The sequence below is a fragment of the Carassius gibelio genome, chromosome B9 (assembly GCF_023724105.1).
Source record: "Carassius gibelio isolate Cgi1373 ecotype wild population from Czech Republic chromosome B9, carGib1.2-hapl.c, whole genome shotgun sequence".
NCBI classification, from domain to species: domain Eukaryota; kingdom Metazoa; phylum Chordata; class Actinopteri; order Cypriniformes; family Cyprinidae; genus Carassius; species Carassius gibelio.
The window spans coordinates 22683256-22710917 of NC_068404.1; the positions used below are offsets into that span (position 1 = coordinate 22683256).

The following is a 27662-nucleotide window of genomic DNA, read 5'->3' on the forward strand; positions in this document are numbered from 1 at the left end:
TGTATTTATTGTACATTATGGAGTTCGAAGTTTGGGGCTGCCAAATTTGAACTACTGCAGGCTTCAGTGTCACATAATAGAGATTATATCATAAATCATTCTAATATGCTGATTTGGTGCTGAAGAAACGTATGCTATTTGAAAATGAGATCTTTTATATATTTTTTTAATCGGTTTTATGCACCCTTTAAGATCTCTACTGACCCCAAACCTTTTATTGGTAGCGTATATTGCTTTTAAGATTATTAATACGAATTAAGATAATAACTGCTGTCTTTATCAGTAACAGCATTATCAATCTCTTGCTGTTTTTTTTTTTTTCTCTAACACTGCACGTGTTTGTTGGTTTTACTTCGACATACGCTTTCTCAGCCTGCTGAGCATATTTACAAACCAGAGAGGGGCAGTGGAAAGAAAAGAGATGGCCTTTGACTAAAACCACAAGTCCTTCAAAAAAAAGGGGGCCTCATTCTATATGACCACGTATCTATTCTCAGTACAAGATCGAGAGATTCAAACAAGCAACAATATAAACACCACACAACCATGTGAAAACAGTTCTGTGTGAAAATAAGAAGGAAAAGAGCGGAACAGACAGCAACAGGTTCATATGATGACAGTATTTAATGCAGAAAAGCCCATGCTTTAAAAAACGAACATAGAACGACACACACTTTCCTTAAAGATGCCAAGGTTACAAAAGTCAACCTTAGAAACAGTTTTACAACAGTAAACCTTGGTCTTGCTTATAAGATTTATATCTTTAAAATATATATTTATTTGGATATTTGACTTTGGATTTCAAGTCAAATAGAACTAAACAATTCAATATTTATTCAAATCTCTCCAACAGTTCCATACAAAAGCCTTGTAAGAAGATTTTTGACAACACTGTACCTGAGAAAACCCCAAAAAGCGAACCGACACACAGCAAAAGATAACCCCCTTTCAACATGTTTACCAAAATATACTGTATATGATTCATACATTTATTCACTTATATAAAAATACACTGCAAACCCTTGTCTTACTGTTTGTAAGGTCCACAGTGAATAAGAACAGTTAAAAAAAACACCTTTTATCACACAAAAAAATATATATTTACACAGATGAGAAAATAGCAGTCCCATACACTTTAACGTAAAAAGTGAAACCTGACTCTAGAGTGCCTTTCTTGTAATTTCAAGTACTCTCCACTCCCAAAAGTGTGGACTCGTCGTAAGAACAGGTTTTGTTCATGTGCTCTTGTTCATTCGGGTTGTAAACATAGTCTTACATCAATGTTTCCTTCACCTTGTTCCTTTTTTGGAAAGAAAAAAAAAATACAATAAGCATTGATAATAATTCTATAAAATGCCCTGGAATTGTGGAGCACATTCAATATCATGCCTGCATGTGACACCAATCGAAAAAAAGAAAAAAAAAATGCATAAAGGTATTCATGCTTCACAATAAACAAATAAAATTCTTCAAAATGTTGCAGGCGGTATGTGTGTGAGATTTGTGACATATTTTGGAAGTGTAAGAGGCAAAGCTATATTTTAACGAACAATAAAATGATGTGTTCAAACAATATGAATGCATTTCTATCAGTGCTGTTGTGCCTTTTAAGTCCTTTTCCTCATAACGTTTAAAGGGCATATTCACAGTTTTTTGGAGTTTTTCTATAAAGCAGAAAAGGCAAAAGCAAAGCTTTAAAAAACAATAGGTACAACAAAGTCTGATAGTGATGTAAGGCTCTTTTTAGCGTCGACATAAAAGCCCAACAAATGTGCAAGGGAGGTTCTGAACGTCGTGCAGGCTGCGGTTGTACACTTTAAGCTGTATCCATTGATTAAAGCTGGATTTATGGTTGTGCTACAGAATGCTCGATGTAAATATCCATCAGCATTGAGTAAAGAAATAAAGAAAGAAGGGAAGAGAAACAGGAATGGAGAATGAACGGCTACGTGAACATTCAAATCGGTCTACATATAACAGATTTTAATGCACTGAAAACAATTTGAAAAAAGTCTCTGCATCAAGTATGGGAAAATTGTTCAGGGGGCGAAACATTGTCTGATTAATAAACCGCATTTTATCTTTTACAGCTCTTGTGCAGTTCGGGTTAGTGATGAAATCTTTGATGGCAATCGTTTAACATCTATAAAAGTTGTTGTTTTATTATAAAGATCTGCCTTGCTCTGTTACCAGGCTGATTTTATTTAGTCAATTGTCATTCTGCATGATTATCACTTAAATTATAAAATGCATTAGCTTAACAGAGTCTAACTAAAAATGCATATGCAGTGCATGCACGTGCATATTTCAGATCATAGCTCTTAGAAAGTTGAACATAAAACACATACTGTAGGTCCATGTGTGGGCCAAAAAAAAAAATCTAAACATTTCTGAGTTAACACTGAAGACAGTCAGAGAAGCTGGATTTAATGAGGCATTAATAATGAGGCATTTGGTCCGAAGGCTGAATGAAATTCACAGATTTCAATCCAAATCATGGCAACCCTGCTGTTAAAACATGTTAATATAGGAGCAGACTTGTTCCCTGTTGAATCACAGATGACAATATACTAGCTAAAACTACACACTGACCTTTGTTCGCTTTATCAATAGAATGGAAATAGCATATTTTTGCCCAAGGCCTCAAGCTATTAGTGCAAAAACAGGTTTATCAAGGCATGATGCAGTGCTGTTTTCAGCGAAGTGCATAAGAATGCAAGAGATGATAGTAAGTGTGCAACAGAAGCAAGATACAGCGTGGAAAACTCATCTGTCCTTAGCATGGCAAAAGTCTCCCGTTAAAATCTACAAGACACGATGGGGATTGTCATCATCACTTCATTAAAATGTGTCTGAAAGATTTGTGCCACCCTGCAGGACTGCTTTTGTGAAACTAGAATAGCACCGACATGAGGACATTAGCACGAGTACTGAAGCTTCAGCTCATAATCCCCGGAACTTCATCGAAAGGGAGCGAGTAATCAAAAAAGACGCTAAAAAGTTACAAAACACTCCATAAGAGGCAAAATCGTGCTGTTCGAAACATTAGCAAGGCACTGAGAAGCCACAGCAGCAAGAAGCTCTGAATTAAAGTCTTTTTTTTGTATGCAAAATTAAGCGGTTTAGTTCTGCAGTGGTCCTCTGGTTGCTCGGTTTACCTGTGATATGATCAAGGTCCATAGACAGAATGACGGCATGCATCGAGGTAATACAGATTACAAAAAAAAGAGAAAGAACTTCACAACTTTAGATAACACATAGCTGCTCTGTTGGAAGGTTCAGTACATATGCAACAATAAACTGTGTGTGGGTGAAAAAAAATGGAAAAGAACTTTAAAACGAAAAACTTTCACAACATAAACACACTCATCCCCTCACCCAGAACAAAAATCTTCAAACAGCTCCAACATGAAAACTTTCTATTGGACCCAAACCTTCATATATCTGCCGATTGGTGCTCACGTAATGCTTCGGCAGTAAACTGACTGCAAGAGTGCGTTGGATTCTTAACGAAAGGTGTGTTCTCCACGGACGATGTGCGAGGAGAACTCGTAGCGATCTTTGCTGCAGTGGCCGCATATGTTGCACTCGAGCGGGTCTCTGTAACCATGGCAGCCCATGTGGATGGTGTACATGACGTGGTCCAGGAACAGGATGCGGCAGTGTTCACACTGGAACACCCTCAGCTCGTGGCCTTCGCGACCGAAGACGCGGACGGCGTCCCTGGCGGCGATTCGGGCGGCATCAATCGCCCTGCCTTCCTCTGCCCGGGCAAACCCCGGGCTGGATCTCGTCCTGGGCCCGGCCCCGACAAGCTTGTCCCGGGGGCTGCTTCGTGCCGAATCGGCTGAATCCTGTCCGCTGTTGCACGGGGACCCATCTCGGGCCGATTGAGGATTCTTGGGCCTGACCAAGGAGATTGCGCCATTGGTTGGGTGCGGGAACTCTTGATTCGGGTGGGGCAGAGACGGAGGCTCACGACTGCTGGGACGGTCCATGCGGGGCCCAAGAGGGTACATCGGATGGAAAAGCGGGTTCACCATAGGAAGCACTTCGGCCATGGAGAGGGATGGGTGATGGACCACAGACCTCAAGGAATCGGCGCCCAAGTAGTTGATGGCATTGGTAATGGAGTGGTCCATCAATTGGGCATGCATTACCTCAGCTTCCTTCTCATACTTAGGGCCCATCTCATAGCTCAGCTCGGGGTATGCATAGCGCACCATTTTCTCACCTTAACAGACAATGCAATAAAAGATACATTAAGAACAGCCCCCAAAGTACTTTCCATTCTGATCAAAAAATAGACTAACCTCGCAATTTACTGTAAAAAGTTCATTTAAAGTACTGTTAGTAGGTTTTGTTGCATTAATGACGGAAAGCCCCGTTTGGAGACCGAAGTGAGAAAATTTAACCCCTGCATAATATGGATGCGGTAAACTGCTCTGGCGTAGTCAGTAAAAGCAATGGCAAAGATACAGGTGTGCAAAAACCACAAAAAGAAAAAAAAAACAACTCCTACTCAAACTTTTTCTCTCTCTCTCTCTCTTTCACTTTAATACTTAGTTTGATTTCCGCAGATATTGTCATTACAACGCATGTAATGAGTTTAATTTCCAATAATGTTTAATGTATCTGATAAAGTTGTGCTACTGTGCATATATTTGATCTCTTTTAAGAAATGTTCCATGACAAATTAACTCTCTTTATTTTTTGAAATGTAGTTCTGCTCTCTGTTCCTTCATGTGGAAACTCAGCATTCACTAAACGGTTGCATGTGGTATTTCAGCTCCAAAACCTGCTGTTTTGTTACTCCCCAACCAGTGGAAATCCAATTTAACCAGGTGCTAAATGCTCTGAAATAGTGATGTCCTGTATTTAAATAAGCCATCATCTTTATTTATAATATTTTCTGAACTAGACCTATTATATCTTATGCCTAATTCACAAAACACAGCCCTATTTGCCTGACACAGTTACTGTTGCTCCTACAAAAAGTAGAAGGTACTCTTTTTTTTGTGTACATCTTTAATGATTATTGTCGAAGTAATCTATGAAATTACAATAAAGCAATGAAAAGTAATAATCAGCCGTGAACGTGCCGTTACCCGATTTATAACAACGCAGACAGCACGTCCATTTTGCATTATGCACATACCAGGACTTTATGTTTGAGGTTGAAAAAGGTTTTTGCACCATGTGACCTGCCTGTGTTTGTTAGCACTGCTAGAACTTTGAAGATCAGTATGTTGCATACAGTAGATTCAACCACATTTACTGCTGAGGTGACTCTTACCCACAAACTTCTGTGGCGTGGTGCTCTTCCGTTTACCCACATTCCCCTGCAGTCTTTCAATTACAGGAGGCCGGTCGAAAGCCACCATCCCAGCAGCCTCCAGCTGCCTCTGCTCCTTTGGTACCTCCCCTGGGAAAATGATCAAATGATTCAGCATATCAACAAAGGTGGTCCATAATACCTGGAGAAAACTATTCGTTATCATTCCCATGTTGTGCGGCCATGTTGTTTTGAGCCGCAAATTCTCAGCAACTGTCAAGACTACGCTGATTTTACCTAGAATAATTAGTCTGAGTGAGTTTAAATAGAGAAAAATGTTCTTGCTGTCAGATGGTGTGGTTCGGACCAAACTACCAGTAGAGGCTAACCATGCTAACCAGCAAAACCCCTTGGTGTCAACAAAATGTACCCCAGAAAGGTTTAAAGCAGCCATTAGATGTTAGTAATTCATATTTATTTTGTTTCCAAGAAACATACTAGCTTGTGGAACACCGTTGTGTCATGCAACACCGTAACGATTTCAAAATAACACTAGATAACACAGGGGCTAACCATGCTAACCAGCAAAACCTTGACCACTTGGTGTAAACAAAAAGTACCCCACACATGTTACGTGTAGCAATTCTATGTTAGTAATTACTATTATTTTGTTTCCAAGAAACAGGCCAGCTTGTGGAACATCGTTGTGGAACAAGGTTTTCACAATAAGTCAGCATTACACTATATCAATGGGGTGGAAATATGTCATCTTAGATTCTCAATGAAGTCATGAGCTACTCACCTGGATACGGGCCAGGATTGGAGGCAGAGTCCATGCCGACGCTCTGCAAGTAATTATGACACCGTTCTTTGTGCTCCTCCAATGACGTGCGCTGCTTGTAGCTCCGCCCACAGTAGTTACACTTGTGTGGTTTGCCCACTAAAAAGACATCAAAGAGTAGCAAAATAAGTATTAAGATGTAAAATAACTCATTCAGACCGCTCACACAATTGAGTTTCGGTCTCCAACTGAGTAAGCGAGAAAGTGGGCACAGCCAGATTTTTGTGATGATGCAACCACTACAACACGGAGGGGGTGGGTTGCTCCATAGAATTATGTACTATAGTAGTAGTATTTGATGTTGTTTTATCGTCATCGATCTGTGATTGGCACCGCGAGTGATGACTTGGAAAGTCTCTTTGAACAATAAACAGAAATGGAGTGAGTGTTTCTCCTCAGCCGGATAAGGTGTGAAGTGATTCACAGTCAGTTCCACTAAGATTAGGTCAGTGCAAGGGCGATAATGCGGGACAGAACCTCCCAAAGAAAGATACAAAAGGAACAAGCATCTTGTCCTTCCGTCGTGGGTAGAGAAGAGTAGGAGGAGGACGATGCTTAGCCTCCAGAAACAGATGTGAGTTTTCCAGTAGCTAATGGAACGATTCTTCTTTGATTCATTCCGAGCTTCATTCATCAATAGTTTGAGTCATTCATTTATCTGTCAAGTTTTCACTCATCGGTATCAAATCGGAACATAGCCCACCATTACGTCTGCACTGTTCTGTTATGTCAGCTAAAAACCTAATTGAATTTGAGACAGGGGCTGCTTTCAGCTCTGTGGTCAATCCTCTGGTAAAAGGGACTTTCAGAATTATTCATAAAGAACGCGGCAGTGAAACAAAACAGCCTAGAGAAGTGAGTCATATGAACGCAGTTAGCTAGTCTCTTGCTGCACGTGAGAAAATAATGAAAATTCACACCTGTTACTAGCAAGCCTGTGGGACTACCTGTAAAGTGTGCCAATTGTAAAAATACCCCCTACACTTTTCGGTAACCCTCTTCAAAGCACTGTAGTGCTTTCAGTCTGAAGCAAACAGTGAAAGTGAGACAGCAACTGACTGAGATGCTGTGAAGTGACCTTTCGCATGTAAAACGCATGTCAAACAACAGAGGCCCTGTCACTTCTGTGGGAAAGGATGGATTACAGCAACAGAAAAAATACCTTTGCTTCACCTGGAAGACAATGTTTCATACATTAGATCTCTGAAATCTCCAATTCAGTTGGTCAACATTTTTTATGGTATATATATATATATATATATATATATATATATATATATATATATATATATATATATATATATATATATATATATGTGTGTGTGTGTGTGTGTGTGTGTGTGTGTGTGTATATATTATTCAGAAAGAAAAATATTATGCTTTTTAAATATTATATTCATATTAAATAAATATATTTGAAATATTATGATTTTTTTAAATATTATAAAATAAAAATACAATGTTTATATATATATATATATAATGTTTTATATATAAATGACCCACACTGTATTTATATATTGTTTTACAATAACAGTATATAATATTATTTACCAAAATTAATATAATACATTTTATTCATAAATTATTAACAGTTTATAATATTATAATATATAATATTGGAATGAAATAAATATACATATAAAAATATAAATATACATGTTTATTTGGCATTCATGTGAACTTTCATACCATCAACTGTGGAGAATGACTAAATTCCTTCATTGTGTGAATGCCAGGTAATCAAGGGATCTAGGGCAGACATCTATACGTCAATAGTTTTGGGGTCTTTATATGTCAGTGGGTGACTATATTGGAAACAGTTTCACCTGATGAGACAGCTCTGAAAGTGACATTTTTTGTCACACTTTCAATATTTCTAATAAACCCGAGGGTTTAAAAATGTAGGTGTGTGCATGACAGCACATGAGAAATGGCTTGGATCAGACATACGTAGGATATAGTGCATCCACACCGTCAAATCTACACTATAAATGGAGAAAAAAAGAGAACTGAATTGTTTGGTTCAATGAACTGTCAAAAACACCTGCAAACGGCAAAGTCTAGGACAGGCATTCACATTAATAAGCGACCAAGAGAAAGATGCAAACTCATACGGAGCGAAAGAAACCGTATCATCGATTAATAGCAGCTGTTCAAAACCCTATGAGTTCCTGTAGCAAAGTATGGACGAATCAGAAAAAAAAAAAAAAATCCCTGTCTAAGCACTTATTCAAATGCAAATTCATGCACATAGTGCTGCATTAAAGCCCTCTAAACCGCATCCATTCGGGTTGAAAACAGGAAACAGTGAGATGAGGATGACATTTCATTTCAAGTAAATGCCTATCAATTGTAGAGCATCAGCAAAAGTGCTCGATTTACTCAACTGGTAGTTAAACACGCACCCCGCTTAAAACATCCTCTCCATGAATCAAACGTTGGGCCACTCACCTCACGTTTCTTATTTTACTAAGCTGCCAAAAAACAGCCAAAGCAATCCAATGCAAACTCACCAACATTATGACACACGCCTAAAACTGTGGTGCAACATATGCTGTTTCAGTTTCATCTTTTATTGCACGTTTGTGGTCTGCGTGCATGCATATGGATTCCAGCGACAGCCATTGATCAATGATCAGATAGCCAATGCTTTGCACGTTTTTACTCCCTCTTAATTATCCTAGGCTGTTTGCCACCAATCCTTCTGTTGCCAAGGGCCAGAGAGGACAGGGCCTTTCATGTTGCGCCCGTTGCACAAGAAGCCGTCAGACCTGCTAAGTCACTCGCATTCCGCTCCAACTGAGGTTGCTGGCGGGAAGGCGGACGGGTCATCGAGGAGAAGGGATGGACTTGTGGCAAAAAGGGTGGGACCGCCCTGGGCAATGTTGTTGCTTGGGTTACTCCTTAAAATGACTCCAGCAACAACTACACGTCTCACACTGTGGTAGAACAAAGCTTTATTGTGGCATCTCCTTACAATGCCTTTAGAAAACTTTGTGCAAATGAGTTAATGACTCTCATTGGCCACAAACGTTTATATACTGAGGTAGTTTGGTGCGTAGGCTTTGGTGGTAAAGTTCTTGCACTGACATTTGATATCAATATGATAGACCACAACACACACACACACCACAAATTTTGCATAGTTAGTTATTAAATTATAGAGAATCTATACTACTAGGCTGGATACACCTACTCATTCTGTATCGTGACTACGATCAAATAACAGTAAAGTCATCAAAGCTGTGAAATAAGACGAATGGAAGCACTTAGTGATCAAAAAAGTTTAACATTTAAATGTTTTGTAAAGAAATTCATGCATAGGTACAATTTACCATTAAAAAGTTTGTGTTCAGTTTGTGAACTGTATTCATATTTATTAAAAAACATTTCCGTAATGACAAATTAAATAGATCAAAAGTGACATTTCTAGTGTTACAAACTACCAAAATCAGCTAATTGTAAAATGTTAACGTGAAACTGAAGACTGGGGTAATGGCTGCTGAAAATTCAGCTTTGCCATCACATTAATAAATTATATTTTACTACGGATATTGTGAATTGTAAAATATATTTCCAATTTTTGACTGTATTTTTAATAAATGAAACAAAAATATTTGAAAGTCTTAACAAAAGGAGTGTGTTTAATATACAATTGAAGATCAAAGGGCTAGTTTCAAATATTTCAAATCAAACGGTTTTTAATACAGCGTCATGAGAAACAGAAATTCAGTCAATTGTGTGAACAAAAGCACATGGTGGTCATCAGCCCTAAGAAAAACCGCGCGACCATCAGCGAATATGTGAAACCAGAATGTAGCTTAAGAATTATTTCATAAATTCTGCCCACAAAAACAGGACACCACAGACTTCAGCTGCCTGGCCTAAAAACGGCGCTATCCCAGCGTTGTAATTAGAGCTGCAAAACAGGAAATGACAAAAGACAAAGAAAGGCAGCAAAACACGATGAGAGTGATAGGTCGCTCCTGCTCTCCCTGTGCATTTTAACCAAGCCGTCCCTGAGTGGTATCATATGACCCGGATCTTCAACGATGAGGACTAGACAACTGATGGTGGGCTGATATGAAAGTGGGTTAGAGAGTGATGCTTCACCAAAGCGACACTTCCCTTTGGTTGACAGAGAGCATTTCCTTTGGTGGAGTGCAAGACTTGCAGGCAACACAGCAGCATGTCCTAGGTGGCCTAACCGCAGTGTTTGCTAGGCTTCTCTAAACACGTCCCTCAGGACAGAACAGCTCTGCTCAGTTTTTCCAGAGCATGTCAGCTGTGGTCACAGAACCACAATCATTTTGTAGGCTACGACACACATTAATACCGCACTACCCCCCATAGATGTGTCTTCTAATAGCAACTGCATAGCGTTGTGAGAGCCTGACCTGAGTGTGTGCGCAGATGTCCGGTCAGGGCGTCGCGGCGGCGGCAAGCGTAGCTGCAGAACGGGCATTTGAAGGGCTTCTCTCCCGTGTGGAGTTTGACGTGCCTCAGTAGGTTGCCCTTTTGAGTGAATGAAACCCCACACTGGTTACACTGGAACGGCCGGTCACCTGATGGACAGAGGACGAACAGAGTCACGAACAAGAGACACATGCTAATGTTAAAAACCATATAAATACTGCAGTGTTTTCAGTGTAGCTGCCTTTATATAGACAGTTCACCACACAGCACATGAAGGGACTGCTGTTTCCACTCGAGGTTGGACGAAACACTGAATATAAAAATATAAAATGAAGCAATATTAAGACTTTTCGAAAGTGCCTCTGATATAAACTTCAGTGGAAAAAATACAGTACAATGTACAATGATGTATGTAACATAGATCAAACATGACTGTAAAGCCACTTTTTTTTTATTTTCCATTTTATATTCCTATTTCTGCTCTTTTGAAACAATAAGAATTTTCTGGAGCATCAAATAGGTATATTTTGATGTCTGAAGGATTATGTGAAACTAAATACTTGAGCAATGACTGCTGAAAATTCAGCTTTGACCTCACAGGAATAAATATTAAATATATTAACACAGAAAACGTGTTAAAGCGTAATAATATTTCACAAAATGATTGTTTTCGCTGTATTTTTGATCAAATAAATGTAGCCTGCCGTACATTTTTCAAATACATTTTAAATACAAATACATAGCTGATGTTAAAAAAAATAGTATTGCGTAAATGTATCATGTGAACTCCATCATTGCCACTGCCACCAGATGAGCACTAGGATAACTATTCGAAATCTATCAGATGCAATTTTTAGGTTTTGTTGATTATGAATCTAATTATGTTGAATTAATTGGATTACTCATGCATTAGACCTGCTGTGTGAGCACCTGCTCTAAATATAGCCTGTGACTCTAAAACATTCATCTGACGGACACAGAAATTTCCATCATCGGTTTCTCTAACCCCAAGTTGAGCGTTGGGATGTTGCTGTGGCTTAATTAGTTAAACGTTTTCTCAGTGAAATATGACCATGTACTGTTAGCGTGCTGTCTGGCAGTATCAACGTCAGCCCTGGGCTTGGGAACAGGTTGTGGAGGATTCCTGGGATGTTTTCCCTGAGAATAACTCCTAGTCTTAACTATTGTCTTCTTACAGAACAGCTACCCGCTCCACACCCTTTTAACACTGAAAAAGGAAGAACGCATGAGTGACAAGCCTTGGTCACGAAAGGGTTTTGCTATTTTAATGGGAAGTCAGTGAAATGAGTTCTGTCGAAACTTACTTGAGAAGTGTCACAATAAATTTAGGCAAATCGTTTGCATTTAGAATTGTTCGATTATGGTGCCTTACATTTGCATACATTTTTCTTTTATAAAATACAAATATATTTATCTTTTATAAATATGAACAAAGATATATTTTCTTTTCAACTTTCATGTTACTTAGGGTTACCACACATTTGATTGATTCTATGACTTTTCCTTAACTTTTCTGTCATTTATGAGTATGATAATGTATGTTGAGTTGCTCAAGTTCTCACAAATGCCAATACTTAGCTGAAGAAATGTTTAGATGAGAGCAAACCTAGAAGAAATATATTCAATTTAATTTCCCATGTCCAGGCTTTATATATATATATATATATATATATGTGTGTGTGTGTGTGTGTGTGTGGGCATGTTTTGTGACATATCAGGACACAACTTTGTATAATGACATGGGTATGACACAGGTATTACAAAGAAAGGGTGACTTATGAGGACATAACCCATGTCCCCATTTTTCAAAACGCTTATAAATCATACAGAGTTGAGGTTTTTTTGAGAAAGTAAAAGTGCACAAAGTTTCCTGTGAGGGTTAGGGTTAGGGGTAGGGTTGGTGAAGGGCTATAGAATATACAGTTTCTACATTATAAAAACCATTACGCCTATGGGATGTCCCCACTTTTCACAAAATCAAACGTGTGTGTGTATGCATGTACATATCTGGGGAAAAAAAGTTTATTATACATATATTTACCATTATATTTACCATTTGGCAGTCTTATCCCTGTCTCATTCTGCACTTCTGCTCCTGGCCCAGCATCTTGTAAGTTATTTGGGCTGTCAATCATGGGCTCCTCCAATCCAGAGCCTTCTTCACCGCTGTGTCCTGCCTCATCCGGCCTTCTCTCCGTCTCCTCCTCAGTACCTTCCTCTTGTTTGATTGTGCGTGCTGTAAGAAAACAGTCAAGCTTTTAAACGAGTCTTCACACACTACAAAACACAAAAGTCAGACTTCATCGCCCACTTCATGAGCTACAGTAGTTTCCATACACATGATCAAGAACTGAAGTGTGAATTGCGACTCATTTGAAATCACTGGTTACTATGACAGCACAGTGACCAAGAAATCTGTCCTCGAACACAATAACAGCATCAGGATGACAAAAAAAGAAGAAGACGCAGCTGTAGTCTCTAGTGTAGCGAGACAAACAGTGGGCAGGTGGAGTTCTACATGACTGACAGTGGGAGACGGTGTAGAGGAGGTGGGCCAGCGCTTTGGTCTGGACTGAGCGGGCCTCTCCATTTATCGCAGCGTGCAGGCTGTCGAGCACCTCCAGGGAGGCCACCCCCACACGTGCAGACACACAGAGCGTGACAAAAATAGACATGCAAAGGGACGTATAAACACATAGCGACACGTAAACACGCGACAGCCCGGCCCTCAAGTTTTCCGTCTCAACCACGCACACTCTCCAGGTTTCACGACAGGTGGAAAAAGAGCAGGCAGCTTTCTACGCCATCCTGACAAACCTGTTTGTAATTTTTACTGTGAGTTTAATCTCTGGGCGAGAGCCTGAGACTAAGCTTTGAGTCACCTTCATCTTTCCCATCCGTGTGAGTGTTGTCCCTCGGGCGAAGTGCTTCACTAGATTTGAGTCACAATCTGAGTATGACTGAAATCTCTCTGATCCCCCTAAAAAAAGGTCAGCAGCTCCCAATCTTCGCAGACACTCATAACAGAGAAATCTCACTCATAAACACTATTCGGATGGGACTAGTTTTCCCTGAGGAGGTAAATGTGTGTTTTCGCAAACATTCTTTGTGATCTGTCAGAACAGCATTTTTTTCCTCAAGCAATCTTGGTAAAAATTACAAAGGCATTTTACCCATAGTTTTACACTTCTTCTGATTATACTGACTTTTGAATGCTGTAAGTAAGGCTAAATTTGTCGATGTGCTCCCTAGTGCAACCTCATTATGGATTTTCTCCTTTTTTTGTCAACTTGTAGTTCTAACAGCCAGTGACTCAAGTTCTTAACTTATTGAATGTAGAAAAAAAAAAAAATCAATAAGGAAAGTCCGAGTGTGAGGTAAACTCCATTATTCATCCATTTATTATATTATATTATATTATATTATATTATATTATATTATATTATATTATATTATATTATATTATATTATATTATATTATATTATTTTATATTATATTATATTATATTATATTATATTATGATTTCTGAAGGAACATGTGATGCTAAAGATTGGAGTAATGGCTGCTGAAAATGTATCTTTACCATCACATAATAAATAAAGAAATATAAGGAAGAAATTATAAGGAATATATATTAAAAAGGAAAACAGTTTATTTAAATTATAAAAAAAAATCACAATATTACAGTTTTACTGCACTTTTGATCAAATAAATGCAGCCTTGGTGTGCATAAAAGACTTATTTCAAAAATCTGAATTAATCCAAACTATATATGTTAATTATAACAGGTAAATCTTAATTACTCAAAAAATATTTAGGTATAATTGGTATATATAAAAAAATGGTAATTAAAACATTTTTTTTTTAAATGGCACATTTTCCAACATATTCTGAAAAGCCCTCATCCAATACACATTCTCACCCTGTTGCCAAATAAAAAGACCCCCATCCCATTTGAATCAGTTTAGAAAATTCTATATATAATAATAAAATAAGTTAAGCTATACACGGAATAAAATTACTGTCAGATATATCAAGCATCTGTCTGAATCTCTCAGTTTAGAAACTATTTACACACAATAACATGCAGGTTCACATAGCTTTTGAAAGATAAGTGCTGTGTAGCAGTGCCACAATGATAACCCTCACTTCACCCGCTGGCACTTCCAACGAAGCATTGCAAGCGTACTTGCCTAATATTGCACAAGAGATCTTCACTTTCAAAAAAACACGTATGACTCGCAATAACAGCGGCAAGCCTCGGTGCACAAAAGAAAAACTTGCTCTATACCCACAGCAAATGCAGTGCAATCCTGTCAACACATCACAATCGAACGCCGTTACCTTAATGTGACGAGACGTATGTTTTTTTTAAATTTCTGTGTCCATTCTGTCAATTACTGACCTCAGAAAACAGCTCCTGCATACACGTTATGGAGTGTCTATGATGGCTGCAGCTGAGTGAACTTGAAATGGTTGCCGGGACAACATACAGAATCCTTTAGCATTCTCATCATCAACTGATCAAAGAAGATGAATGAGAACAAAACGCACTCAGTGCTGAGGATATATACACCCGAGCCAGCGTCTAACAGGCTCACATGACAAAAGCAGGGTAAACCGACATAGTCAGATGCATAAATAATGTGTCGAGTCTCTTTCTATTAAAATTTCACCTTTGCAGAAAGTTCTTCTGGCAAAAGGCTTTAAATAATGTCTGTATAGAGTCTCTGACTATGTGTGACAAATCCCTAATTTTTTTGTGGACAAGATAAGGCATATTAGGCTAGATATTCCCTTTCCTTGTCAAGATCCCTCTGTTCCTCCACTCTTCACCAGCACCTTGAGTCAGTTTGAGCCTATAACTCTGCCTGCTCTACAAGATACTGTAAACCAGCTTAAACCCTCTGGATCTTCCTATGACATTCTTCCTCCTTGATTTTCTAAAACATATTTTTGAGGTGTTTGGGCCTACTGTTCTTAAGATTATGAACAGTTGCCTTGAAATGGCAATGGTTCCAGATGACATGAAGCACGCTACTGTACATCCACTTCTTAAAAAAGCCTTATTTAGATCTGACAGTGCTGACTAATTTTAGGCCAGTCTCAAATCTCTATTTTATGAGAAAATATATGGAATATATAACTACAGAGCTTTCTGTTTAATAATAATATTTTTTAAGTGTTCTGATCAGGGTTTTAGAAAAACCATTCTACAGAAACAGCACTGGTTAAAGTTTAATTGATATTTTACACACTCTTGATGTTGCCAGATCGTCTGTGTTAGTGCTGTTAGATCTGAAGGCGGAATTTGATACAATTGAACACTCTGTTTTGATTTCTCCTTTGGTGCACCCGGTGGGCATTCAGGGTAATGCTCTCAAATGGTTTCAATCCTATTTAAAATATAAGGTTCTCTGTTATTGTTGGTGAATTTACTTAAGATACAACTCCCCTTGTGTGCGGTGTCCCTCAAGGCTCTATTCTCGCTCCAATCTTGTTCTCTTTGTACATGCCTCTCCTGTGGTAAATTTTTAGGAAACACGGTGTCTCCTTCCATTTTTATGCAGTTGATACCCTAATCTATCTGCCCCTGGAATCTAATAACAAGTGTTTGGATGCTCTGCTGGCCTGTCTAGCTGATGTTAAGGCCCGGATGTCCATATATTTTATTCACCTTAATGAAGGCAAAACTGAGATTATAGTTTATGAATCATCAGAATTTTCTAGCTCCCCTGGCTTTAATCATTTGTCTTCCGGTGTTAAATCCGTATTGAATAATTTGGGGGACTATTTTGATAAGTACAGTAGTCAAAACCATTTTTTTAATTTTTTTTTTTACATCTCAGAGTCTTAGCAAAAGCGAAACCATTGAAATCAAGAGGTGACCAAGTCTTTGCTTTTGCTGCTTCAAAACTCTGGAACAGCCTACAAGTTTCTATTTGAAATGCATCTACACTGAATAAGTTTACAGCCAAACTCAAAACCCATCTTTTTTCTCTGGCTTTTAACTTTAGATAATTGTGCGATGTTAGCTCTGTTCTGTACTGTAATTTATGTTGTCCTAGGTCTTAATGTTTCTGATATTTGATTGATTGTACAGCATCTTGGTCAACAATCTTGCTATATAAATAAAGTTTTGCTGAGTTGAGTTGAATTGAGATATAGTTGAATCTGCGCATCCCTCTGCGTCCGAGTGCAAGCATGGGGTTAACTAAACCAAATGTGTAGATTAGACTTCTCTTTACCCAGTAACATGTTTCTCAACGTCCTGTGCAACATGACCATTAAATTATCAAGAAGAACAATCTCCATCTGGGATCATGGTCTGCACCTCCATCTTTCAGTGGCGAGCGCTTCCCTTTTCTCAATATGCAAGCTCATGCTGACAAGCCCTCCATCGTATTGCAGTTGATTTTGAGGAAGGGACATGTCACAGACTGGGCCTATCCCATCATATCGTAGATCAAGCTGCAACTTCTATTTTTTAGACTGCAAGATAAAGGTCCTTCCTCTGTCCCTTGCGAGCTGATGCTCACTCATTTCTCCTTTTTCAGATCTTTTGCAATAGAAAGTGACATACTGTACATTTTTTCTAAGGCTAAAGGGATAGTTAGCCAAAAATGACAATTCTGTCAGCATTTGCTCTCTTATTTCAAGCTATAAAAAAGGATGTAAAAGCAAATATTGTGTGCTCTATCTCAAATGTATGTTCTGAAGCTATATGAAAGCTTTGTAAAAACAGATCAATTCAGCATTTACTGACAATCTTTCTTTCTTAGTAAGTTGTTAACATGACAGCTGCTGCAAAAGGATCGATGTGTCACTGAGTTGATTAAACTGAAAAAATCATTCAAAACAATTATTCATTTAAGAATCTGAGTCAAAAGAATGATTCACTTGTAAAACAGAGTTTGTTACTTCTGCTTTAGGTCGCCTTGTGAGAGATGTTTTCATTGAATAATGACTGAAATTGTATGCTTTTCCTCACTTAAAGATATTATATGATTTGGAAGACTTTCGATACAGTCATATGGCCTACATTTATGAAATTTTGCATCCCTTTTTAAGCTTAAAAAGCTCCAGTAATGAGATGTTGTATTACAGGAAAAGAAAGAAAGTCATAAAGGTTCGGAATAACTCAAAAAGCTACAAAGCTGTCGCTGGGGTGGTACCCTAAGGTACAAATGCCACAAATGGTACATACTACCTTAAATTTAAACAATACCTTTTTGCTTTTGTACCTTAAGGTAATGCTTTTGTCTGCAGTGCATGAGGGCAAGTAGGCTACATGATAATAGAAACATTATTTTGGGTGAACTATCACTTTAAGATAATCTAATCAATGCAGCACATCTAAAAAAAGTCAAATGAGAACAGGTATTGCTGGGAGTGGACTTGTTAGTAGACGGGCCTACTTACCAGCAGGGGAATCAGGACTTTGGGAACGTTGGCCATTGGGTGTGCTGGTCGACAGGTCCACCAGCATTTTCGAGTTCTCCTTCCTGGGAGAGCAGTCGCCGTTACCTAGGAGACAGACAGAAACAAGTGCAATGAGGACATCGCCTTGCTCCAGGCAGCCCAGCTATTGTGGCTAAATGAAGCTCTGAACTCAGATCTATACAAGCAGACAGTTCAAGGAATACCTTTCATAACTACTGCACTCCGAGAAAATCAGTCAAAGAAGAAACTGAATAAAGGCAACAAAAACTCGGCTAGATTTATTTCTTACCGTCATCTATTACTCAAATACACTTTCAACTGTAAATCTTTGTACCGAATACTGGTTATTATACTTTTTACAGCAATGTATGTACTGTTCAAAACTCTATTACAGTTCTGGAGATGCTGATTGGTTAATACAGTGTTCAACACAACATAGCAACAGATGTGAAGTGTAACACATGTTCAACTAGTCACTGTATACTGTATATCACTCATGAGATAATGTTATTTTTTTACACATCTGGTACTATATCATCTAAAATAATGATGAAGTTAAATGATGTTCTGTTTAAATCTACTTCTTACTGCAGTCTGCTTCTTAACACTCTTTATTTACTCTATTATACACCTCAAATATACCACCTAAAATGTAACAAATACTGACTTAATGTAATAATGCATATACAATATTTATATAATTTAACAGTTACTAGATTAACAATGATTTCCAGGTAAGCTGTGGTCTGTTTAAATGAAATAAATAATACACATTCATTTATGTATATCATGATCCTTCATAATACTCGTTGATAACTTGGTAAAGGAGAGCAACATACAGTATCCAGTGGTTTTCAGGTACTGTATACACTAACTGCTTTTAATAGCACCCGTCTCTGTTACCGGAGCTGAAATTTCTCTAGGGTCAGTGACCAGCTCAACACTTCAGTTTACAGACACGGTGTGCCATCATCTCATGTGAGGAGAACTTGTTAAGCTTTCAGCCACATCCTTAAGATTCAGATTGGATGTCCTCATCACTCCGCACCCGCCACACACCGGCTTTGGGAAATAATACGGCTTCAGCACGTCCACTCAGGGGGAGCGATTCCTGCTCCCTGATCCCGTTACCCACTGACCCCTTCAGCGCCAAACACTCAATACAACGGCAACGACATTAGACGGCTCTAAACGCTTGCATTATGCATACACACACAGCCACCAAGGGCGGTATTGCGGTTTAGATCATTCCTTGAACTCCGCGTTTATGACTGGAAAGTACCTTGGATGTCACAGTTAAGCTGGCTGTTATATCTCTAGCCAATGTACTTAATCTAGTCAGTCCCTCCTTCAAACAGGTTTGTTGTGTAGCAGAGTCAGTCTGCCAAAGGGCTTTAAAACAGTAATCATGACATTTTTAATGATTCGTTGTCTTGTGTTGCTCTTGTGAATCAACAGGTCCTTTCTCAATCCCCAAACAATTTTTTCTTTCATGCCCTATAAAAGTTTTTGTTTGTTATTAAAGTAAATGGATCAGTAAATGGGGGTGACAGATATCTGTGCTGTCATGCTGGCAGACAGACACTGTAATTCTGACAGGGAGAGCAACTCAGGGAGACGCAGCCAATGACACAATCCCAAAGCCCGTCTCTGGTTACGCTGCCAGGGTTGAGGGAAATCTCAGGTAACCGGCAGTCCCTTGGCAACGGGAAACAAGCAGCCACTCCGATTTGAGTGACGGCCGAGGGGAGGATTTTCCATAACAGAGCGCTGTCTGATGGCCTCCCGGCCTGAGAAAGGTTCTCAGGAAAAGAGATCTGTGAGAATAAACTAAACTGTACAGTAGTGACTGAAACCGCTCTCTTATCCCACATCTAAACCGACCATGATAAACATCATTTCCAATGCCAAGTGCATGATACTTGACTGAAGTTTATTACCCTATGTGTGTGTGTGTGTGTGTGTGTGTGTGTGTGTGTGTGTAAAGACTTACGGCTTGTCTTTAAAACTTGACTTTAGATGAATTTACAGTATGTAGTATGTGCAGTATCTTCAGTCAAAAATATAGTATAAACAGTAATACTGCTAAATATCATTACAATTAAAGATAATTATGCTAGTCTTCAGTGTCACATGAGCCTTCAGAAATCATTCTACTATGCTGATTTGCTGCTTAAGAAACATGTATTATTATTATCAGTGTTGAAAACAGCTGTATGTACTGCCTAATTTTTTTTTGTGGAAACCCTGATAAAAAGAATGCTTAAAAGAACAGAATTTATATGAAATATAACTCACTTTTGATCACTTTTGATCAATTTAACGCATCCTTGCTGAATAAAAGTATTCATTTATTTATAATAAAGTCTTACTGTATATTATACTTATTTTTTTTTTGTGTCTAGCTTCCCAGTCTTGCAGTCTGTGCTTGGCTCTGCTATCAGATGAACAATCTCTGACGCACATTAATATGTGGTTTTCACAGTTTTACAATGATTCCACTTTGTTTAATTTGTTCTACAAATCACACTGACATTCCCACACATATGATTGTTGATGGGCCGAGAGCTCTCTTGTAATGACGGCCTACAGCATACGGTTTATATTAATAAGGCTACCATCTTCCCCCGTGTAGTGATGCATGCTGAAAATCCGTAGGCCCTTTGGAGACTACTGGAGTGACTACAGGTCTGGCCTGTGCCACTGCTGAGTCAGAATCAGATCCCGGTTCACTCATTCGCTGAGGCTGTGTGTATACCAATCAAACAGCAACCTACAGAATGGGCTGTTCCATAGGCTTTTTTTTTTTTTTTTGTGGATCGATGAGGAAAATAATTGGGGGTGTTTTCAATAGTGGCCCACGGGTTAAAGTCAATGTGAAACACAACACGTGTGACTTCTATAATGATTTTACAGTGAAACTGGATAAAAAAAAAATTATATATATATACCCATGAATCATATGATAAATAATGTATATAAATATGGTTAATTTGGATTTAATGTTGACTTTAAGTTCAGCAGGAAGACAGACAAGCTAAATCTCATTGCATAGTTCCCCAGAAACTGTTTGAAATCGAGCTGGTTATGCATAGGATTGGGTTACTATGCAAATGTTCTCATTAAACTCAATAGCTGATAGAACATTGAAGTGATTTGTGCATCATGGTTGCTGCCGGCTCTATTCCAGTACTGGGCGTGGAGCTTGGAGGCAGGTTCTGTGCCAGACTGCCGATACTAGACAAAAAAAAAACTGAGTCTTTAACAGGATCGCTTCTCCCAGGAAAGAGAGTGATTGGTTGTGGCATGTCGTAGATGCTAAAGTTCGAGCGTGGATCAGGTTTATCCTGTCCGTCCACACACCTCCAAACCATCCTTCCACATCAAACACAAAACACATTCCCACTCACACTCCTCACCACCTGCCACTACTGAACTGCTCTTCTTTAAAAGGACAAGCTGAAGGGGACAAGGTCTTATTAGCATATCAATAGCATGTTAACTGTACAAAAGGTTGAAGTATTAGCCTGTGACCTGAGATGGACAAACTTAAGACTCTCTCTTTTTTCTAGGGAACAGAAACCAAGCTGCTGTTCAAGTATTCCCAAATTTGGAAAACTATCACTAAGTGGTTTTAGTAAGAAAGGAATAAATGATGTGAAAATAGCAAAATATCGTTTCGAAGAAGTTTCTGGGACACAGTTTAAAGTCATTAGCATTTTGTTATCTTTTACTCTAAAGAGTTAAAGATAATGCTATTCAAAAACAAGGTGTGGATCGGCATTCAATCATAAAGGGAAAAAAGCCTTTAAAAGTGCACGGAACCAAGTTAAACTGTAAACTTTTCATTTTCCAAGACACCTGCAAGAATTTTTCGATGAGGGACGTTTTATCAGCATGTTCCATCTTAGAGAATCTGCCAGGGGAGTTAACGGGCTTTATGGTACCACTGCGCACCTGGTACTGAAGCTCTGTCCAGATAACAAATCTCAAGAGGAGCCAAGAGTTCGCTTTTGAACGGGATCTTAGGTGCAGATCGTGTGCTTGACTACTGTACATATTCATAAAGCAGAACTGGCTTTTATAGCCGCGGAAAAACTCCCACAGTGCTGCTGGATTTAGATAGCGTGTCTAAAATAAATCAATACACATGCAAAATAAAGCAACAAATTATGCCTACAATGCCAAAACGTTAAGCTTTTAGATGACCTGGTTATCCAACCCGAAAGCATTCCCTGAAAAACCTCGATCCAAATACATGAAGCTCATTTTCAGAAGTCAGAGGAAAATGACAATTACCAATACGCTAAAGTCTAAACCTAATGAAGTGTGTGCTATACACAAACCCAGCATGAGAGAAGCAGGTGACATGATAAAATCACAGTGATGGCGGAACTGCTTGACTATTTTAGGTCTGTATGTGCTCTGATTGATTACAGTAAAACAAATACTGTGCTATTTCTATTTCAATAAGAAGTCTCGGCTATAACAGAATTCCACAGTAAACAACACTCAGGAAACATATAAACAAATAAAAAACAAAATCCATGCAATAGACATAATTCATAAAGATACATTTTGAATGAACCTGACAAACATAAAACCCCTCAAAATGCTTCAACATGCTTTTATGCGGCAATATGCATACAACCTTACTTACTTGCAATATAGCCATTCGACGCCTCCATGTCCATATTCAGGGGGCAGAACTGTAAAATGGAGATGAGTTATAAATTAGATGAATGATTCTGTATGACTGAAATAAAAATGTGCATTTGACAAACAATACTGGCACAGGTTTCTTTAAATGATTACAGTGAATATTTTCACGTCTAGTGAAATTCAGTGTAGAGAACAAGAAGGTATTTTAAAACGTAATGACTGACCATGAAATTATATAATAATTAGATTTTACTCATTTAAAATCCTCTTAAATTATACAACACCAAGGTCCAAACACCAGGTGTTCAATGCCGACAGTTTTTGTCAATTTTTAATTTCCAAATCAGCAAATCAGTATCTCTGGAACACGAACAAGCTGCTGTGCAGAAATGCACGCATGTACGACTCCTCTATGTTACACTTTTCTGTTACAAATTTGAGCTCTTCTGAACTGAATTCAACTGTCTGTTACTGTCTATTGTGTGCCATGCAAACTAAAAGTTTAATGTATTTTATATAAAACATTTCTAAATTGTCTTGTGAAGTATTAGGGAAGTGACAACTTCCTGGTAAGGCAAAAAAAAAAAAAAAGATGCACGCAAAGTGTGAAAATTGCCATGTTTTCAGAGTTTCAGGTCCTTCTATTGAAAAATAAGTCTAAAATGAAATGCTTGGACAGAGCAAGTGAGCTGCGAAAATCAGTAATGCCTCATCTGATGCATATCGTCCATCAAATCATTTCAAACCAACCTCACTGCTGGACGGAAACATGTTTCGCCATGATATAACATAACTTACACAGCTTTAATTGAAGTAAACTAAAACAATAAATCTAAGGCTTATATTAGAGCACAGTCATATGAAATAATCATTTACAAAAAAAAAAAAAGTTAATTAAAATATTACAATGACAACTGATCACAGCATTCATCAAGCATTTACTGGTTTAATATTCTAGAACGGACTGGGAGGAATGTTATTTTCACTAGTGATGACAGATAAAATGTGAATTTCCATGACGTTTAGTAAGACAGTATTATAAATAAGATCTACTGCACGCTGCTTGTGTTTTGCTCAGACCGAGAAAGTGCAAAAATGGCTCCATGTACATGTGTAAAAATATAATCTCTTGACCTAGACCCAAATAGTCTTTACAGAACCTCACTTATGACAGAGAGTAGGGCATTTACAAGCACTGGGTCAGGTTTTGGAAAGAGACCTTTGATATTTCTTTTTATTTTAAACAACTTTAAAATGTTTAACAACTAATTATGGTTTAGTTCATAGAGCACTGATATTAGTATCTGTACAAACAAATTTGGCTGAAGCATTATATTTCTAAACCTATTAAGTTAATATCAAGTAGCCCAATTAAAAAGCTTAATATTACGTAAACATATTCACTGTCGTGCTTCATTACATCGCAGATGATAAAAAAAAAAAAATCTAAGCAAATGCACAAGACAAAAAACATCTGTTTGATTAATAGAATAATAAAATAATTTCCCTGCCCTGCACTCTTACGTAATGATCTGTGGAACTCCACGGTCTTAAAAGCATTATTAACTGTAACTTGCACACATAACATTAAAAAACGGATAAATCAGTAATTTTTTGCTACCCAATTAGCCCTCATAAAGTCAGGAATCGCATAATACACAAAAAAACCATCTTTCCTAAAATTCCAGAAATCACGAGGAATGATCTGACATCACACAAAAGTACACATGGATACTCTGAGCCAGATCAAAGTTTCTGGAATAAACGAGACACAAATGACAGTTCCTAGAAATGGAAATACAACCAGATTAGAGGAATGAATTAGCCGTCAAATTCAATGCAGATCCAAACAGCACGTCATGCAAAGCATTAGGAGTGAAGTTGCCCTTAATGTATGGCGCCGCGCTTCTCCAGGGGCCCCAGCATACACAATGATCACGGCACACAGCCTTCATCCTGCACTACAGCATAACACTATCGGCCCCTAATAATTCCTCAATATGAACAGTCAACATACAAGAAATATCTCTTTCCTATTTAAAAAATAAATACAATTCTATTTGAACTCCTTTGAGATTTAATGGAAGTCATATGTGCAATATGGATCAATGACGAATAAGGATGTCCGAAAATCATAAAAATTGAATGCAAACCACATGTACTTTGTTCTTTGAAATGTTCTCTCTGGATTCATGTTGGTTTCACACATTAAGAAATAAATATTATTTTCTATGAAGAATTCAGTTTTATGACTCTAAAATTGTCATGTGGTATAACCATCAAGTAAGAACTTCTCAAATACTTTTCTACAGTATCATTATTTTCACTGATGCTTTCTAACATTTAAAACTTAAACTTATATTCTTCCAAGTCAAAATAAGGAAAATATAAAATTTCTGAGGAATATCGAGACGTTTTCTTAGGGTTAACCTTTTTGACCCAAACAAATCCAAATATATTCATAAAAAGTTTAAAATATATGAAGAAAAAAAAAAAAATCATCGCACAGTCATGAGGGTCTTCAGGGGTCTCTGTTTTATGGTTGTAGCATGAAAACAAAATGGCTTCCTGCATGTTGGTTATGCCACACTGACTTTTTGAAATAATAATATTACTTTTTTTGTTTTTGTTTTTATTAATGGTCTCAAAATTGACTTATTTTTAACAATAATACATAAATAAATACTAATAAAAGACTACCAAGCTAAGACACCAGAAATTTCAAGAACAGTAATGACACTTTTGAATTTATGTGTTATTTTCACAGTTTCCGAACTATCTAAATATGTTTGACTTCGAGCCCCACAGGAATAAAGATTAAAAAATATATATCAAAATAAATTTAATTAGGACAATGAAAACACGTTAATTTTAAAGTATGTATACTCCAAAAGTGCTCATGAAGTTATTAGATGCGGGAAAAAAATAGCGTCCCATCATTGACCCATAAACGGATATTAATGTTATATGCATGTGTCACCTTGGCTATGTGGCAGTATTAATACACAATGGCAAAAAAGGTAATTGACTATAAGCATTATAGCTAGAGAAAAAAAAACGTCTTTCCGGACTTTAATTGAACCACAATACTCTACGTATTAATAAAAATGAAACGTTTACCTTTTTGTTTGGTCTCCCCCCTGTGAAAACGCAAATAAGTGTCCAAAGAAATCCTTGCGTAAAAACAATCGATTATTTCCAATGACAGAGGCTTTTCAGTCTCTGTGATGATGAAGTCCTCTGATGACTGTCATGTTCAACTGGAGTTCATATTGGTCACAAACAGGGGACGATCTTGCACCAAAACGAAAAAAAAGAAGAAGAAAAAAGTTAGGAAGCAAGCTTGGGTTTGTATGTTTTGGTGACTTCCTTTACGCCGAGCAAGCCCGTCAGCTTTTCCATTTCACACGCGTCTAAGCGCTTTCCCTCCAACTATTAGATTTCTTCCTCTGATCTGAAACTGCTTTGACATAGTGAAGTGAAACTTGTGCCTGTTAAACACCTGGGTCAATCGCTGGCAGGCTAGGGCGAATACTCAACTGGATCCACCGGTTCCAAGGGAATTAAGCCATAAATAAGGAAATGATGGGAACTGCCTACAACAGGCTTAGAGCCCAATATTTCCACCTGTCTGACACTCCGACAAAGGTTGTGTGATGACTGTGTGCGTGTTTTCTATATGCTTCGTGTGCAGCGCAGTGTATCAGTATTCATGTGACACATACTTCGACAGAAGGCTAATTCTCATCAGTTTAAAAGCTGCTCTCGACAGAGGCGTCATGACTTCTCGTAATGCGCAATAAATTCGGCAATGAATCATTCCTTTATTTACAAACAAGAGCCATAAATGTTGATAAAAGCGCGAATTATAAGAGGTTCGGGGTGTCAATTATTAAAAAAAATGGGGAGGGGGTCTTAAAAGTATGCAACTAATTATTTTCTCAAAAGGCATTTTAAAACGTCTATGTTAACTACAAAGTTAGATTATAAATTAGAGTGCACTATAGTCTATTGCAACAACTTGATCGCCAACAAAAATTATTAGGCTACTATCAGAATTACTCACGTTAATAAAGATTTACCAATCACAAATATAAATATATATATATATATATATATATATATATATATATATATATATATATATATATATATATATATATATATGATACTTAGATTGTAGAGAGAGAAAATAAAATAATTAAAAAACTTTTTTAAGATTTAGTTTACTATTAGGCCTCTCTAGGTATGTGCGCTAGAGGCGCTAAAACTCAAACTGGAAATCTCAACAATTGCGACCGGGAAAATGGTCATGACGTTCCCCTCTTATTATTGTATCTAGGCCAGGTATCTATGTATGTACTCTAAACAATTCACATACTTTTAGCGACGAATCGGCTACTTTGACAGTCGCCGGACACTGTACGAAATATTAGTTTTACGCGGGACCGTAAACAAATCACCTGTTGCTGTGGTTACTTCAATTAGCGGTCGGGTTCATTTCTGTTCGCGAGCCATACATTAAGCGCACTCTGACTTGAAACATACGCACTTGTAATGTAACTTTTTGGTTACTGAAACGATGTTTCAAAATGCTGCAGAAACGCACGTATAATTGCATTTAAAATGAACAAACACACCCCACAACTTTTTTTTTTTTTTAACCTGTTTTGAGGGCTTCAACCCTTAAATAGGTGGGGTCAAACTCCCTCATAATTCGCACCCTGATCCGGACGCGTCCTGGACCTGTCAAAACACAGAATACACAGACGCATAAACCCTTTAAACAAAGAAAGGAAAACCTTGACATTCGCAGGGGAGGTTTTAGCTCACCTTTATCAGTGGACGGGGTGCCACTCGTCCATCTGATCGGATATAGAGCGTCTAAACACTGTGTGTCCGCTGCAGTGCGATAGACGCGCAGCAATAGTGATTCCCTTCGCCTGCTTCCTCCATCTTCAGAACGGACAGCAGCGACCGGCTGACTCAGAGAAACGGAT

General features: G+C 38.0%; 1 protein-coding gene across 4 annotated transcripts; it reads right to left on the bottom strand.

Moving 5' to 3' along the window:
• Window positions 1-605: 605 nt before the first annotated feature.
• ikzf2 (IKAROS family zinc finger 2) lies at window positions 606-27662 on the bottom strand. Of its 4 annotated transcripts, none has more exons than XM_052565540.1 (10): window positions 27496-27662; window positions 27328-27408; window positions 25783-25922; window positions 22661-22709; window positions 17980-18084; window positions 12598-12792; window positions 10517-10684; window positions 6078-6215; window positions 5297-5425; window positions 606-4234 (listed from the first exon to the last, which is right to left on the bottom strand). In XM_052565540.1, the coding sequence occupies exons 4-10, from the start codon at window positions 22692-22694 to the stop codon at window positions 3507-3509; spliced, it is 1497 nt and encodes a 498-aa protein (XP_052421500.1). In that variant the 5' UTR covers window positions 22695-22709; window positions 25783-25922; window positions 27328-27408; window positions 27496-27662; the 3' UTR covers window positions 606-3506. The 4 variants fall into 4 exon arrangements, with proteins under 4 accessions (XP_052421500.1, XP_052421499.1, XP_052421498.1 ...); XM_052565539.1 differs by having other exon boundaries at window positions 25783-25956; XM_052565538.1 differs by lacking the exons at window positions 27328-27408; window positions 27496-27662 and having other exon boundaries at window positions 25783-26737.